Source organism: Hemitrygon akajei, chromosome 7 (genome assembly GCF_048418815.1).
Source record: "Hemitrygon akajei chromosome 7, sHemAka1.3, whole genome shotgun sequence".
In the NCBI taxonomy this organism is placed as follows: Eukaryota; Metazoa; Chordata; class Chondrichthyes; order Myliobatiformes; family Dasyatidae; genus Hemitrygon; species Hemitrygon akajei.
The window spans coordinates 39,944,190-39,960,747 of record NC_133130.1 but is presented as its reverse complement, the minus strand read 5'-3'; the positions used below and the strand labels follow the sequence as shown (position 1 = coordinate 39,960,747).

At 38.7% G+C, this 16,558-nt stretch overlaps 1 protein-coding gene across 2 annotated transcripts in view; it reads right to left on the bottom strand.

Annotated features, from left to right (window-relative positions):
- prkcea (protein kinase C, epsilon a) overlaps positions 1-16,558 on the bottom strand; it is a 602,180-nt gene that overhangs the window by 212,125 nt on the left and 373,497 nt on the right. Inside the window, exons 8-11 of one of the 2 annotated variants that reach the window (XM_073050688.1) lie at positions 12,315-12,389; positions 11,742-11,838; positions 9,394-9,599; positions 6,389-6,562 (exon numbers count right to left, since the gene is read on the bottom strand). In XM_073050688.1, the coding sequence (XP_072906789.1) occupies positions 6,389-6,562; positions 9,394-9,599; positions 11,742-11,838; positions 12,315-12,389 (552 nt within the window). The remainder of the gene's footprint in view (positions 1-6,388; positions 6,563-9,393; positions 9,600-11,741; positions 11,839-12,314; positions 12,390-16,558) is intronic. The other variant, XM_073050689.1, reaches the window with a different exon arrangement.

The window sequence follows — 16,558 nt, the reverse complement described above, 5'->3', positions numbered from 1 at the left end:
CGGCACACCAGAGGACTGGGAGAAATTCAGAGACCAGCAGAGGAGGACAAAGGGCTTAACTAGGAAAGGGGAAAAAGATTATGAGAGAAAGCTGGCAGGGAACATAAAAACTGATTGTAAAAGCTTTTATAGATATGTGAAAAGAAAAATATTGGTCAAGACAAATGTAGGTCCTCTACAGTCAGAAACAGGTAAATTGATCATAGGGAACAAAGACACGGCAGACCAATTGAATAACTACTTTGTTTCTGTCTTCACTAAGGAGGACATAAATAATCTTCCGGAAATAGTAAGGGACCAAGGGTCTAGTGAGATGGAGGAACTGAGGGAAATACATGTTAGTAGGGAAGTGGTATTAGGTAAATTGAAGGGATTAAAGGCAGATAAATCCCCAGGGCTAGATGGTCTGCATCCCAGAGTGCTTAAGGAGGTAGCCCAAGAATTAATGGATGTATTAGTGATAATTTTTCAAAACTCTTTAGATTCTGGATTAGTTCCTGAGGATTGAAGGGTGGCTAATGTACCCCCACTTTTTAAAAAAGGAGGGAGAGAGAAACCAGGGAATTATAGATCTGTTAGTCTGACATCGGTGGTGGGGAAAATGCTGGAGTCGGTTATCAAGGATGTGATAACAGCACATTTGGAAAGAGGTGAAATCGTCGGACAAAGTCAGCATGGATTTGTGAAAGGAAAATCATGTCTGACGAATCTTATAGAATTTTTTGAAGATGTAACTAGTAGAGTGGATGGGGAGAGCCAGTGGATGTGGTATATTTAGATTTTCAAAAGGCTTTTGACAAGGTCCCACACAGGAGATTAGTGTGCAAACTTAAAGCACACGGTATTGGGGGTATGGTATTGATAAGGATAGAGAACTGGTTGGCAGACAGAAAACAAAGAGTGGGAGTAAACGGGACATTTTCAGAATGGCAGGCAGTGACTAGTGGGTTACCACAAGGCTCAGTGCTGGGATCCCAGTTGTTTACAATATATATTAATGATTTAGACGAGGGAATTAAATGCAGCATCTCCAAGTTTGCGGATGACACGAAGCTGGGCGGCGGTGTTAGCTGTGAGGAGGATGCTAAGAGGATGCAGGGTGACTTGGATAGGTTAGGTGTGTGGGCAAATTCATGGCAGATGCAATTTAATGTGGATAAATGTGAGGTTATCCACTTTGGTTGCAAGAACAGGACAACAGATTATTATCTGAACGGTGGCCGATTAGGAAAAGGGGAGATGCAACGAGACCTGGGTGTCATTGTACACCAGTCATTGAAGGTGGGCATGCAGGTACAGCAGGCGGTGAAAAAGGCAAATGGTATGTTGGCATTCATAGCAAAAGGATTTGAGTACAGGAGCAGGGAGGTTCTACTGCAGTTGTACAAGGCCTTGGTGAGACCGCACCTAGAATATTGTGTGCAGTTTTGGTCCCCTAATCTGAGGAAAGACATTCTAGCCATAGAGGGAGTACAGAGAAGGTTCACCACATTGATTCCTGGGATGGCAGGACTTTCATATGAAGAAAGACTGGATTGACTAGGCTTATACTCACCGGAATTTAGAAGACAGAGGGGGGATCTTATTGAAACGTATAAAATTCTAAAGGGATTGGACAGGCTAGATGCAGGAAGATTGTTCCCAATGTTGGGGAAGTTCAGAACGAGGGGTCACAGTTTAAGGATAAAGGGGAAGCCTTTTAGGACCGAGATGAGGAAAAACTTCTTCACACAGAGAGTGGTGAATCTGTGGAATTCTCTGCCACAGGAAACAGTTGAGACCGGTTCATTGGCTATATTTAAGAGGAAGTTAGATATGGCCCTTGTGGCTCAAGGGATCGGGGGTATGGAGAGAAAGCAGGTACAGGGTTCTGAGTTGGATGATCAGCCATGATCATACTGAATGGCGGTGCAGGCTCGAAGGGCCGAATGGCCCACTCCTGCACCTATTTTCTATGTTTCTAAGTTGGAGATGGCAGAAGTTGTGGAGAATGATGTGTTGGATGCAGAGGCTCATAAGCCTCTTCCTGGTTATGCCAGGGAGGATGAGGTGAGATGGAGGAGATGCCGATGATGGCTGCACTGATAGCAGTGGAGGGGAGATGCCATTTTGTGAAGAAAGAGGTAATCTCAGAAGTCAAGGAATGGAAAGTCTCATCACGAGAACTGATGCATTCCGTGTTTCAGGAAATTGTCTCCTCCAGTAGTTTATAATGCAATGAGAGTATCCACAGCTGTTCACAGGTGAAGAGAATTGTCTGTCATGTGAAGAAAACTGAACAGATAAGCTAAACAATGCAATTACAAGTTACAATGATAGATCAGCAATAACAGTCTGAAATGAGAGTGACATACTTGCAATTCAGCAAAATACCAACATAGCTTGATCTAAACTGTTCTACTCATCCCCAACCCCACCCCATAATCTCCTGTCCATTCAGTCTCTGGATCTTACACCATTCACATATCCACCTTTCTTTGGAACATCAACAAATGCTCATCAAAAATTTGTCTGGAGCAGATTAGCAAAACTGAAGTTTCCAGACTACCTGTATTCACAAATGCCAATTTAAAGAATCATACAAGGGTCAGTTATCCACTGCCTTTTGACATCTCTTTTCTTCAATCTTTTGCATTTATGAAGGCGATTAACAACTGTTTGACCACAGATAAAGATGGAAGGTTATTGGGGAAAACAAAATATGAAGCACAGCAAAACTGCTGTAATTCCCTGAGCTGAATTGTGCAACTGCCTTGAAAAGAACACCGTCCAGGAAATGAGCAATTTTGGACAATTCAAGTAATTAGCAAGATAGTTAGCCAATTCATCAAACATACCACGAACAGCTTAAAATACATAATTACTGTCATCTCTCCCCTCCCAATACAGAATGAAGTACTGAATTTAGAGACCTGAGCTGTCCCTGTAAGAGCGAAGAAGTTTCATAGTGCTCCTCTGAAGAGCTCTTTCTGCAGCCATGCATTCCCACTCATATGTGAGCTTAACCCATTCCCAGAGTCAAACGGGGGAAAGCAACAAACTAAACTATCCCATTCCTTCTCAGATCATGCAAACAGCATGGAACAGTGAAATGATTACACTGTTGCCAGGACATCCAAGGGTGTTTTGCCTTAAGTTTGTTGTAAAGGGAACATTACTGCATAATATGTGCCTTCAATATGATTGGTATTCTAAACAAAAACATTAAAAATAAATCTTGAAGTGGATCAAAGATTTTCTGAACTTTCATATCAGAGCCCCAGATGACAGCTGGGCAATTTTCCACTAAATTCAGTGAATGGTTCTTGTGAAACTGCTTTAGATTATTATCAGGCAATCTTGTACAGGAGAAGTTGAAGCTGGTAGTAATCAGTAACAATAAACTCCATCATGCAGTGGGAGTTTGAGAGCAGATTAGAAATCTGATTATCTTCTAACAGGTGTGGGCTTTTTATGCTTCTCTCTTATCTGTAAGACTACTAATATGGCACCCTTGTTTAAAAGGAGAAAGGGTTAACTGGGATAACAACAAACCTATCAGCTGGACAACAACAATGGGTAAATTATTGGGAAACATTTTGAGGGACAGAATAAATCAACATGTTCAAAAATCATAATTAGTACAGATTAGTGAAGGGAAGGTCGCATTTGCCCAACTTCATTGAAATCTTTAAGAAGCTAATAAGAAGAGTCAATTAGGGTAATGCATTTGATGAGGTCCTCACAGATTTGGGCAGCGTGTTTGACAAAAGTACCTGAGGGGGATAAAAGGAATGTTTTGAATATGTTGAAGTGTAGATGAGTAACTGTTTTGAGGAAAGGATAAGTAGGCCAGGAACATTTTCTTCAAAATAAAGGATAACAACGAAAGATATAATCAAGGTACATTGTGCAATGTATGGATCTATTTCTTTCAGAGCAATGACCCCACCCCCCAATTTAGCACTACGTATTGATGTTGTCTGTATTCTCTATCTTGCTGAAATGTGAATAAACCAGTTAAAGCCAGAACATGTGGTCCTGCTTTTATTTCATTAATACGTAGTTGGACAGACACAACAAATTGGCGACAAGTATGAACCTGAATGTCAGAAAATATCACCAACTGCACCAACAGTTAGGACTGAAGCAATGAGAGTTAAACGGCACGAGTAAGCTGTCACAGATGCTAACAAAGGAATGTGTGAGTAACAGTGGAAGTAGGGCAGAATTTAAAGTAAAAATAGTGAGGCGATGGCTTCAGTTGGAAAAGTTGACGAATTTGATAGCGCTAATGAAGGCTGGCACGTATATTGAGAGGGTTGAACTGTACTGTAATGTGAACAACATGGAGGAGAAAAAGAAACTTAATGATCCTAAGAATGTACAGTCTCTTATGCAAATTAGTAACTCCTGCAAAGCCAGCAAGCAAGATGTTCAACGAAATTATTACAATTTTACAAAAGGAACCAGTCAAAAGATGAAAGCATTTCTGAATACATTGCAGAATGGTGCAAACTTTCCCAGTACTGTGACTTCAGAGATGGACTTTCTGATGCATTAAGGAACAGGCTTGTATATGGCATGCATAGTCAAAGCACTCAAAGAAGCTATTATCTGAAAGAGACCCAACCTTAGAACAGGCATTGACCATTGCAACATCATTACAGACTGCAGCAAAAGATGTACAGAAAAGGAGGTTAGAATGTGAAATGCACAAAATGTCCCTGAATGGTGCAAAAAGCCAAAGATGTGAATGATGTGGCAAATCCTCCCATGATGCAAATGACTGTAGGTTCAAAGAAAAAGACTGCAGAAAGCGTCACAGACAAGGTCACATAGAGAGAGAGCGCAAGGCAGACAAACAGCACAACCGAGTGAAAAGTCTCAAACACAAAACTAAGCAACTGCATAAAGTTACCGAATGTAAAACAGAATCAGACAACACAGAGTCTGACAAGAGGTGAACTATAATGCCTAGAACTGCATAGTATAACTGAAGCTGATTACATCATCTGGATCACAATAGAGATGTCCGCTGTAAAACTGAAAATGGAGCTGAATACAGGGTCAACTTTGTCCATAATTCCAGAGGCTGACTACAACAGACTCTTGTAGCACTACGTATTGATCTGTTGTCTGCGCATGTACTGTTCTCTCTCTCTCTTTCACTACAATGGGAAAACATCAGTTAAAGCCATTAACACACACAAAATGTTGGTGGAACACAGTAGGCCAGCCAGCATCTATAGGGAGAAGCACTGCTGACGTTTTGGGCTGAGACCCTTCGCCAGGACTAACTGAAAGGAAAGATATTAAGAGATTTGAAAGTAGGAGGGGGAGGGGGAAATGCAAAATGATAGGAGAAGACCAGAGGGGGTGGGGTGAAGCTGAGAGCTGGAAAAGTGATTGGCAAAGTTAAAGCCATCACCCACATTTGTTTAATTGATATTTAGTTGTGCAGAGACACAACATATTGAACCATGGGAAGATGAGAGTGAAGACTACGGGAAGGAATTATCTGCCTTTGCAAAAAAGTCAACAACCCAAAGATGTGGATTTAAGAATGCACGAAAAAAAGCTTTATACACCCAAAGAGTAGCGTGGAACACAATCCTTGAATGAAGTTGAAGGTAGAATCCCTCTTCAGATTTTTAAAATATATACCCAAATGAGACATAACCTATAGTCTGAAAGCTGAAAATTAAGTTACTTAGCTCAGTATTTTGCCAACATGGACACATTAATCTCATTGTAATCATCTATGATGCATACCTTAATTTCCCTTCATCTCAAGATACTCAATGCCAGGCCAAAGACCTGTTCAACAAGTTTCCTCAGGCATTTCATTCATGTGTTCACTAGTCCCATTGAGTCCTGACTGAAAGTCAAAGTGGGTAAACTGAGCACAAACTTTCCTCACCAACGCTCACAAATACAGGGATTAGTGAGTGCAGAAATAGCAATTTTTATCAGAAGCTCTGGAATTGATCCTTACCCCAGGGATACTGTGGACAAGTGTGATATTGTGATTGCCGACTTGGGGACGTTAATTCTGTCCAGATCTTGGGTAAAACATAAATCTTGTAAATATGAATGATTCTTTTACTCATTCAAGTGTTGCAATGGCTCTGCCATGATTTGTTATCGAGTCAAAGAGTGAATCAGCATGGAAACAAGCCATTCAGCTCAGCACATCAATGCTGACCAAAGGCACCCGTCTGTATTAATCTCAGCACTTAGATCATAGCCTTGAAGGTCTTGACTATTGTTTTTATGATTTAATTGGGAAATGTGGGTTTTACAGTAAGCATGTTTCTCACTGTTTTATTCATTTATCTTTCAAAAACAAGAGTAATTCCATCTGCATTAAACGTAATGCATTAAGAATTGGTTCAGCTCACAATACCTTTGTTTGAAAGCAGCAGAAGAGTTGGGTCAAGTAAGGATGCCTTCTTGCTAGTGCCAGAATTCTCTTCTCAGTCATAGTGCAGTCCACATCATCATCTTGGAGAATAACATCCTTCTTTAGCACCTTTACGGCATAAACCTCATCTGTACCTTTCAGTTCAGCCAACATGACCTATGTAAATGAAAACATACATCTCTACTTATCATAAGCACTGAATATATACAGGGGATGAGAATTCATTGATATCCCCTTGTCTAAAATTCTCATATTCACATTGACTTGAAGCAAATGGTGGCAATAATGTGATTCTATCCCATAAACTTTTTGCATGTTTCACAAATTCTGGGGTTATGGATGTTGAAGAATAGTGATAAACAGCCTATGTCAGCATACAAGTTTCTCACTGGTAGGGGCTATTAGCTAGGCCTTAGAAGAATAGTTGGAAAATGCAAGGGTGCTGAGATATTTTGAGTAAAAGCATGGCTAGCTGCAATTCTGATGTGCTTTTATTTATTTTATTCCTGAATTAGAATCATTTCTAATTAGTAGTTTAACCCCCCTCTGATTTAAACAGGGTGCAATGCCAGGACAGGGTAGCAATTAAGGAGTGTAGAGACTCCTGACAATTCCTCTTCCCAGTTTTCAAATAGAATGAGCATTACCAAAGTAACAGCACCTGAAATGATCAATGTTCTCCAAATAGTTCACATTCTGTGCTCAATAGTTCATCACCCAGGACATGCCCAACCATGATTGCTTCACTACTTCTTAAACATTTTTGCACTATTTATATGTACACACACACACACACACACACACACACACACACACACACACACACACACACACACACACACACACACACACACAGACACAGACACAGACACAGACACAGACACAGACACACAGAGTTTTTCCCCTTATTATTATGTTTGGCATTGTACTGTTGCCACAAAGACAAAAAATTCACGATATATGCCAGTAATATTAAGTCTGATTCAGATCTCAAATATTTATTTTATTTTTATTGAGAGAAGCTAATGTGGAGTTTGAAGAAACCAACAGATAAATATTTTTACAAAATGCTGGTAATGCTTAACATGGTAGGTGATGTCTCTGGAGAGAGAAAAAGAGAACATTTCAAGTTCATGACCCTGCACAGCGACGTTCATTTGTTTTGATGAAGAGTTATTAACATTAAAACATTAGTCTCATCTCGCTCTCCAGAGATGCTGCCTAATCAGCTGAGAATTTGGTTTCATTCTTTTCTTTATTAAACAACACAGGGCTGAACTACTGATTCAGAATTCTATCGTCTTTAAGCTGCATGATAAAATAACTATTCTGGTTCACAGTTCATCTCTAACCTTCCAAACAAATAGCGATAGCTAGTCCCAATGGGACAGCAAACTAGAGTGCATCCTTCTGATGGTGTTGATTCTACAAGGGTCAATTTTCTCTTTGTTAAGCTGGCATTAAACAGGTACAGCACAGCCAACCAGCTGTACTCACTCAGTAAAATTCAGTTCTGCTAAAGAATAAGGTTTCTTAGGTACTTTCAATCTGAATGGATTTTCAAACACTTACTTCTCATAAACGTATTAAGAGGAATTTTCCCCAAATCACTCATAACAATAGAATGATTGACAAAGCACAGGATTAATGAAAGAATGCAGATGTACAGTAAAGCCTACTAGAGGCTGCCTGCTTTAGGGACTGTGGCCCACTTTTACAGACATCCTTAAGTTGATTTTGTTTGTATGTTATAAAATGCACAAATCAGTTGCCTTGGAATTGCCTTTACAATTCCATAATATTGTAAAGAATGGAATCAAAAATACAAACGACTGATTAAAAAATAACAATTACTAATAAGAACAATTATTGGTCTGCCTCCTATATTGAGGGAGAACGATCAGGTCTATGAAACTTGTAGAGGTTGTCACCTTTTACTACCTGACCACATCCCTATGAAGACATTGTGATCTCCTTTGCAACATTGAGTATAACTTGTTCACCCTTTACTGAGGGGTTCAGGCAAGGTCACTGCAAGATATACTTTAAATTTGAGCCTTTTCCTACTTCCTTCAATACTCCAATTGTTTATAGTATAATACATGATATATCCCTAAATCATAAGTACAAAACACATGCAATACTTTATAATAATTTTAGAATTTTTATCTGATTTCATCCTGAATCTTAGGCCTTACTTTTATTGTATAATGACAGAATTAATGCTGAAAGTATTGCTTTTTGTAATGCCAAGTAGTCAGAATGGCAGTGAGCAAACCTGATGCATGATCTTTTAACCACTGACATACATTCAAAAATAAAGTTTTGTATTTTGCAGGGATCTTGTATTACTTTGCTTGTTCACAATATTAATGGTTATTAGAAGAAATAAGTACCACGACACACTAAAAAACTTACACTATGTAAAGTATAGCTTGTAGGCAGGAACAGCGAACTTTATACAGTATATAAAGATTTTATGTGCCTCTAAATTATATAGAGATATAATTCCATTTCAAGTTGGAGTTACAATCTTTTTACATTATCTTAAAAACTGCATTATGGCATTGAATAGACTTTGAAAGATATTCAGCAAGAGTCAGTAATTAATACTGGACATTCTGTTGATAATCTTTTATTCAAAGGACATAGAGGTTAACTGCAGTGGTCCAACCATAGTCCTGTGATTGAAACTATTAACTCACATTGTCTTGGACAATGGCAGATGTACTACCATTGGGAATAACACATGCACACAATGCGTCACAGTGAGGGTTCCACTTTAGATTGAGGGTTCAATCAAACCAAATGAAAATAGATTTGCTACGGACTTCAAAGAAAGCAAGTGTGAAAGAAATCACAATAACATGCAGTAAATGAGAAAATAAACATTTATTTACTGAATATCTCCCTGACATATATGGTGCTGAAAGGGATACTGGTTACCGAATTTGCAGTGTGTTATGTCTGTGCTGTGGAACACTCACCTTGCCAAAACTGCCTTTCCCTAATACTTTAATGAAGGAGAAGTCCTCTAAGTTATAATGCCTGGTCTGGAATGATCTCAGTTCTCCATTTTCCCCATTTTCACCGGGTGTCAGTACTTGTTTATCTGCTTCTGCTCCTTTGTGTTCATCCCCTCTATTGTCAAACGAAAGAGCTTTCCTGATGTTGTTTTCAAGTTCTTTTAGTTCTGTGGGAAGATTGATAACTTTATTATAGGCTTAATGTCTTTTGTTACTTAATAGAAATATTTGCATCCTTCATCTTAGGACATATATAGTAGCTTTATAAGGTCAAAGTTTGCACAGTCAACGAAGCATTTCTGAAATGATGCATGAAAGGAACCTGGTCTTATACTCTTACCAACACCTCCTATAACATGCTGTAAGAAGTTGCATAAATGGTGGCAACATACTTGGAAGAAGAGAACATCTCAATACAAAAGAAGCCTCTTTGGCAGATAAGGTCTCTCCAACACACCCCTCTGTTGAATGCATCCCTCTGATTTTCCCATGCCATTTCAATAATTCTTAATGACACTCACATCTATCTTTGAATCTATTACAAAATCAGAATCAACAGACAATCTTGAGAAAAAGTTTAATAAATGACTTGCTTTCTTCTCAATCTAAAAGTATATTAGCTGCTATCTTCAGTGGAAACAGTTGTTCCCTCCTTCCTTTAAAGGGCTGATAATTTTAAATCCCAGCCACAAATTTCTCCTTAGCTTTCTAATATTCTTTTCTAATTGGGCTCTGTACCTTTCATCTCTGGTTTAATGTGCCCCAGTTTTTGTGAAGTTGATTGCCACAGCTAGGTCATTTTCATGAACTGATGCAGTTGTCGGCTTCACCACCAATTTTTCACAGAAGTGGTATTGACCAGTTCTTTTTTCTTCATAATTGACTGGCTAAAGTGCAGGAATTCCCTGTAATAGAACTACCCCAATTCCTTCACTACAAAATTGATGTAATTACAGAAAAAAAAATAATCATCACCTTTCGAGCACAAACACGAACGGTCTTGGCAGTGATGCATCAAAAAACAGAATTTTCAGCATGGACAGTGAGAATAATTTATTTATTTACTGAGATGCAGCATTTCCAGTCACTATGGCGCCCGGACCCAGTCTGCAAGTGCAATTACGAAGAAAACACAGCACCGCCTCTACTTCTTCAGGAGTTTGCAGAGATTTGGCATTACATTTAAAACTTTGACCAACTTCTATAGATAAGTAGTGGAGAGCATATTGACTGGCAACACAACTATTCTGAAAACTCCAATGCACTTAAATGGAAAAACCTACAAAATGTAGTGGATTAGGCCCAGTAAACACTGGTAAAGTCCTCCCTAATCATTTAGTACATCTACATGAAACACCATTGAAGGAAAGCAACATCCATCATCAGAGATCCCCACCACCCAGGTCATGCTCTCTTCTCATTGTTGAAACAAGTAGAAGGTACAAGAGCCTCAGAACTCCTGCTATCAGGTTCAAGAACAGTTACTGCCCCCCACGCATCAGGCTCTTGAACCAGTGGATATAACTATACTCAACTTCACTTGCCCTATAATTGAAATGTTCCCACAACCAATGATCTCACTTTCAAGGTCTCTTTAACTCATTATCTCATGCTCGCTGTTTATTGCTATTTATTTATATTTGCATTTGCACTGTTGCTTGTTTTCTGCATTCTGGTTGATCTTTTATTGATCCTGTAATAGTTAGTATTCTATAGATTTGATGAGAATGCCCACAAGAAGATGTATCTCGGATTGTATATGGTGACATATGTACTTTGATAATAAAACTTACTTTGAATATCACTGACAAGTCCAGCATCCTTGACTCTGCATAAGAAGATGGGGATGAGCCAACTTCTTGGTATTTTAGGAAGTATAAATTACCAACCAAGAGCAGCCAATTCAAAAATGCTAAATGCACCCAAGCCCAATAATGGATAAAAGGCATATTTCCTTCTCTGAATTTTCTGTAAATCTTTGCTTGCCATTGAGAAATAATTGAACTGCCTGCCTATCATTCAGCTGAAACAGTTTGTTTAATTTCAGGTCAATACCAGAAAAAAATTCCTAATATTTTGCTCTAAATAGTGAGCAACTAAAAATGTATCTCCATATGAAGATCCATCTTACAACATCAAGTGAGCAATTGTGTTTATATATTTTGAACCGTGGTCCCATGCCACTGGACTAAGATATTATTTGCCAATATGTGAGTCTTTTACCTTTGGTTCTTTGATCAAATACAAAATAGGGAGTGACAGAACTCAGAATCATAAATGCTAAAAGAAAAATAATTAGTTGAACTTACCCTGATCAGAAGGTGATGTTGGGGCTGATTTTGATCTATCTTCATCAGATGGTGATGCTCCTGGAACTGTTTGCTGTGGATCAGGACCTGTGTTAAACTAAATGAAAAGGAAGTGTGTAGATATATCAATGATGCCAGTATAATCATTCTGATTATACTGTATCAGAATTTAAGAGCACATAATAAATAGAAAAATCATTTAATGTACACTAGATTCACTTGAAAATGATTTCTGAATTATTTTATATATCATGGCATATTTGTTTCATATTCAATTATACCGAACTGTTCAAAATGTTAAGTTCAAAACTGGAGAGAGTTGACCATTGTTTACAAAATAGTCAAAAATGTTGTATGGAATGCTGGCCTTTATATACAAAAATTCTGCTGCAGCTTTCCAAAGGACTGGTTAGACCACACTTGCAGAGTACTGTGAGCTGTTCTAGGCAAGTGGGAGGGTGACAGGCAAGGACAAAAGAAATTGCAAATTGAAAAAGAACATTTTGAAATTGTTTGGATTCTACATCCACAGTGTATGCAGAAAAGAGTGAATGAAGGAATTTTCTCACGTACATCAAGTCTGCTTGAGTATTTATGTTTCTGCCTTGTAATTTCCCAAACCTCCAGTTGATTTACAATGACATCTCCCTGCACGCAATGTAATAGTAGATGAGCACTTAACAATACAGATGGTGGTTAAAGATGAATAATATAAAAATACTGCAAAAAATTAATGACCAGATTACCATGCGCTGAGAAATAATCAAAATTGGTATTTTGAATAACTGAGAATAACAATATTCGTTGAAGTCAAAGGTTGCACAGCAAGAGACAGTACAGGGAAGGAAGGGGTCGAACTCAACATTTGCAAAGAAGGCATAAAATACCAAATTATTTCAGATACTTGCTTTGGAATGTTTTATAACTTTAAAATTAGAACACACAGTTTTCAGCTGCAGAGACACAGCAGAAGACATGAGCTGGTCTATTTATCAGTGGGCATGTGCAAAACTCTAATATGCAATGAAATTTAACAATTTCTCCATGGTAACATTTATAATTTCCTACTGTTTATCATCTCCATTCTTTATGATAGGTTACATAATAATCAGGTTTTTTAAATAGTTAATAATAAGTTTTAGTACTTAAAACGTTGCTTAGATTTTTGTCTTCATCTGCTTAAGTGAAGGTAAAAAAAATAGTTGATCTTCATTCCAAAGGTTATAAGATTGGCAGAAATAGACCAACAAAAACAGGACAAGGAGCAGAGCTGAATGGATTAGGGAGCTCCGAAATACACTCTGCCTCAAGGCCATGGGAAAATAGCGATCATACGAGACAACAAGTTAGTTAACTCCTTGTGTACTGGAAGATAAAAATGAATGCCATAATAATCTAATCTTTATTTACAATGTCCTCACTGGTACTGCCTCAACTTTTCTATGGCAGTACTCACCAAAAAGTTAATAAAACAGCTGACTGTCCTGGGGCAGATTACTGCTGACAAAAGACACACAGTGACACGGTACAGTGTAACATTATGAACACTGAGATGAGAATGGATGTCTGCCAACATTCATTCCAAAGTTAATTCATTGATATAGAGCAGGTTCTGTGCCATTGTGGAAAGAGGAAAAATGATAAGTGAAAGGAATAAATAGTTATTATTTTATTACTTCTCACAAAATTAATAAAAATATTCCCATCTTGAGAAATTTTAGAATTATGACCTAATAAACATTTAGATTAAGTACCAAAACAGGACAGGAATGACAGATATGGATAGGTTGAGAACACTCTTACATTCATGGAGCATGGAAATATACCCTTTGACCCAACCAGTCCATGGCGATCAAGATGCTTATCTAAGCTAGTCCCATGGACTGTGTTTGGCCCATATTCCTCTAAACTTTTCCTTCCCTTTATCTGCCCAAGTGCCTTTTACATGTTTTTAATGTACTTGCCTCAATCACTTCCTCTGGCAGCTCATTTCATAAATGACAGTCTGAGTGAAAAAGTTGCCCTTCAGGTTCCTATTAAATCTCTCCCTCTCACTTTAAACCCATGTCCGCTGGATTCCCAACCTTGGGGATAAAAGACTGTGTGGATTCTCCCCATCTCTGCCCCTCATTATTTCATACACATCTATAATCCCAATGAGGTTCGTGAGTAATTAATACACTGGGTTGAATTAAATTCCTAACATGATAAAACTTAATAGAACAGCCAAATCAGTCATTATGCTGTGATGAATGATACTCTGACCTTTAAAGTATTTCTGCTGGTTTCAATTTTTATGTAAATTTAGATTTTTTAATGTATATTCACTCTGTTTTACAACTGGTTTAAAACAGTTTCAGATTTATGAATTAAAAATAACCTTTCCCCCCCAAAAAACTGCAATGTCGATGGAGACTATCAACAGAGCTTTTGACGATCTACATGAAATAAAATCAATAATGATAAGAACTATCCAGTCTTTACATTTAACCAAGCTTAGAAATGAATGAATTTCCTGTGCAATGCTTAAAAATCATTTATATTTCAAAGGAAGAATACTAAACAGAAATTTTTTTAGGCCTTTTTTTTATTCTTTGCTTTCTCCTCCCCCATCTGGAACATGCTGACTTCTCTATGGTACAGCCAGTGCACTTGTATCTTACTAGCAGGCAAGATCCTAAGTCAGAACCTTGTATTATCTTTCTTCCTCCTCACTCCCAGCTAATGAGGACCACCAGAACAATAGTATTATCACTCCACATGAATTTAAATAAGCTAGCAGAGATCAAGAACCAAGTCTGAAGCTTTAATGGCCCGTATAGATTTGTTTTTGCACTTTACCATACTTTTAACAATTACACTTTAATCGATCAGGTTGAAATTCAAAAAGCATTGAAGGCAGAATAAATATCTTCACATTCATTCATTTCAATGAACAATTGTGCAGATAGCTGTCTTGAAATTGAAGCTGTATCACTGGTCTCGGTGGGCTACAATCAGCACAAGAAAGGCCATTCATTGGTGACACAGCACAAAGTTTAAAAAGATCTCGGGTACTTATGGGACTGTTTGCTGGTCTGCAATCAGCACGAGAGGTCATTCATTGGTGACGCAGCTCAGGACTTTTCAGTGGGCTGCATGCATAACGATCTGTTAAGCACTCAGCAGAGGCTAATAAAAATAAATGAGGTATAAGCCGAGCAGCCATTGTGGGAATGGACAGTAATAAAGTGGTCAGACTTTGGTTCAATAGGTCTAGGTGAAAATAGGGTGGGGCAGGCACAGGCGGATATTCAAAATAAGTTTCTAGTAAGTTTTTTTTCTTGTTAGTACATTGTTAGTGTGCTGAGAATGAGTTAGTGTTCCATTCCTTGTGTGAGATGTGGAAACTTTAGAAGATCTCCAGTCTCCCTGATAACATTTGCACCAAGTGTACCGAGCTGCAGCTCCTTAAAGAGACTAGCTAAGGAACTGGAGCTGCAGCTGGATGACCATTAGCTCATTCGGGAAAATGAGGAGGTGACTGATAGGAGCTCCAGAGACAGAATTGCCCCTAAGTTGCAGAAGGCAGGTACCTGGGCAAACATAAGGAGAGGGAAAGTGAATAGATGGCCAGTGCAGAGTATCCCATTAGCCGTTCCCCTCAATAATAAGTATACCACTTTGGATCTGCTTCTCGGGAATGATCTGATCTCTGGCACTGAGTCTCTCTGTGGCTCAAAAGGGAAGCGGGGTGGAAAAGGGGGAATGCAGCCATGATCAGGGATTTCATATTTAGAGGAGCAGACAGCAAGCTCTGTGGATACAAAAGCGACACCTGAATGGTATGTTGCCTCACAAGTGGCAAAATCAGGAATGTCTTAGATCAAGTCCAAAGCATTCTAAAGGGGGAGGGTGAACAGACAAAAGTTGCGGTACATATTGGTACCAAGGACATACTTAGGAAAAGGAAGGAGGTCCTGAAGAGAGAATATAGGGAGTTAGATAGAAAGGTGAAAAGCAGGCCTCCAGGGAAGTAATCTGCCATGCACCATTGAGGGCAAGAATAGCAAGATTTGGCAGACGAATGAGTGGCAGAGGAATTGGTGCAGGGGGCAGGTTTCAGATTTCTGGATAATTGGGATTTCTTCTGGGGAAGGTATGACCTTTACAAAAATTGACGGGTTACACCTGAACCCACTGGGAACCAACATCCTAGCAGTCAAATTTGCTAGAGCTGTTGGAGAGGGTTTAAGCTAACTTATTAGATGGATGGAAACCAGAGTGAAAGGGTTGAGAATGGGACAGTTGTCATATAAATTAGATGCAGTGCGTAGTGAGACTGCAAGGAAGGACAAAATTGCAGTCAGAGAAATGAGTTAAAGTGTAACAGGGCATCAAAATCGAAAAGGGCGATGAATACAGGACTTCAAGTACACAGCACAAGGAGGATTAGCTTGAAGCACAGTTAGAGATTGGCATTGCCAAGTCATGGCTGAAAGATCACAGTTGGGAGCTTAACATTCAAGAATCAGGTAGGCAGAGGGGCTGGGGTGACTGTTGGTAAAAAAATAAAATAAAATCCTTAATAAAAGGTGACATAGGACTGGAAAATGTAGAGCCCTTGTTGGTAGAGATAAGAAACTGCAAGGGTAAAAAGACCCTGGTGGGAGTTATATACATGCCTCTGAACAGCAGCAAAGATGTGGGGTACAAATTTCTATGGGAGATAGAAAAGGCATGTAAAAGTGGCAATATTGCAACAGTCATGGGGGACTGCAATAGGCATGTTGATTGGGAAAGTCAGGTTGGTACAGGATTTTAAGAGAGGGAATTTG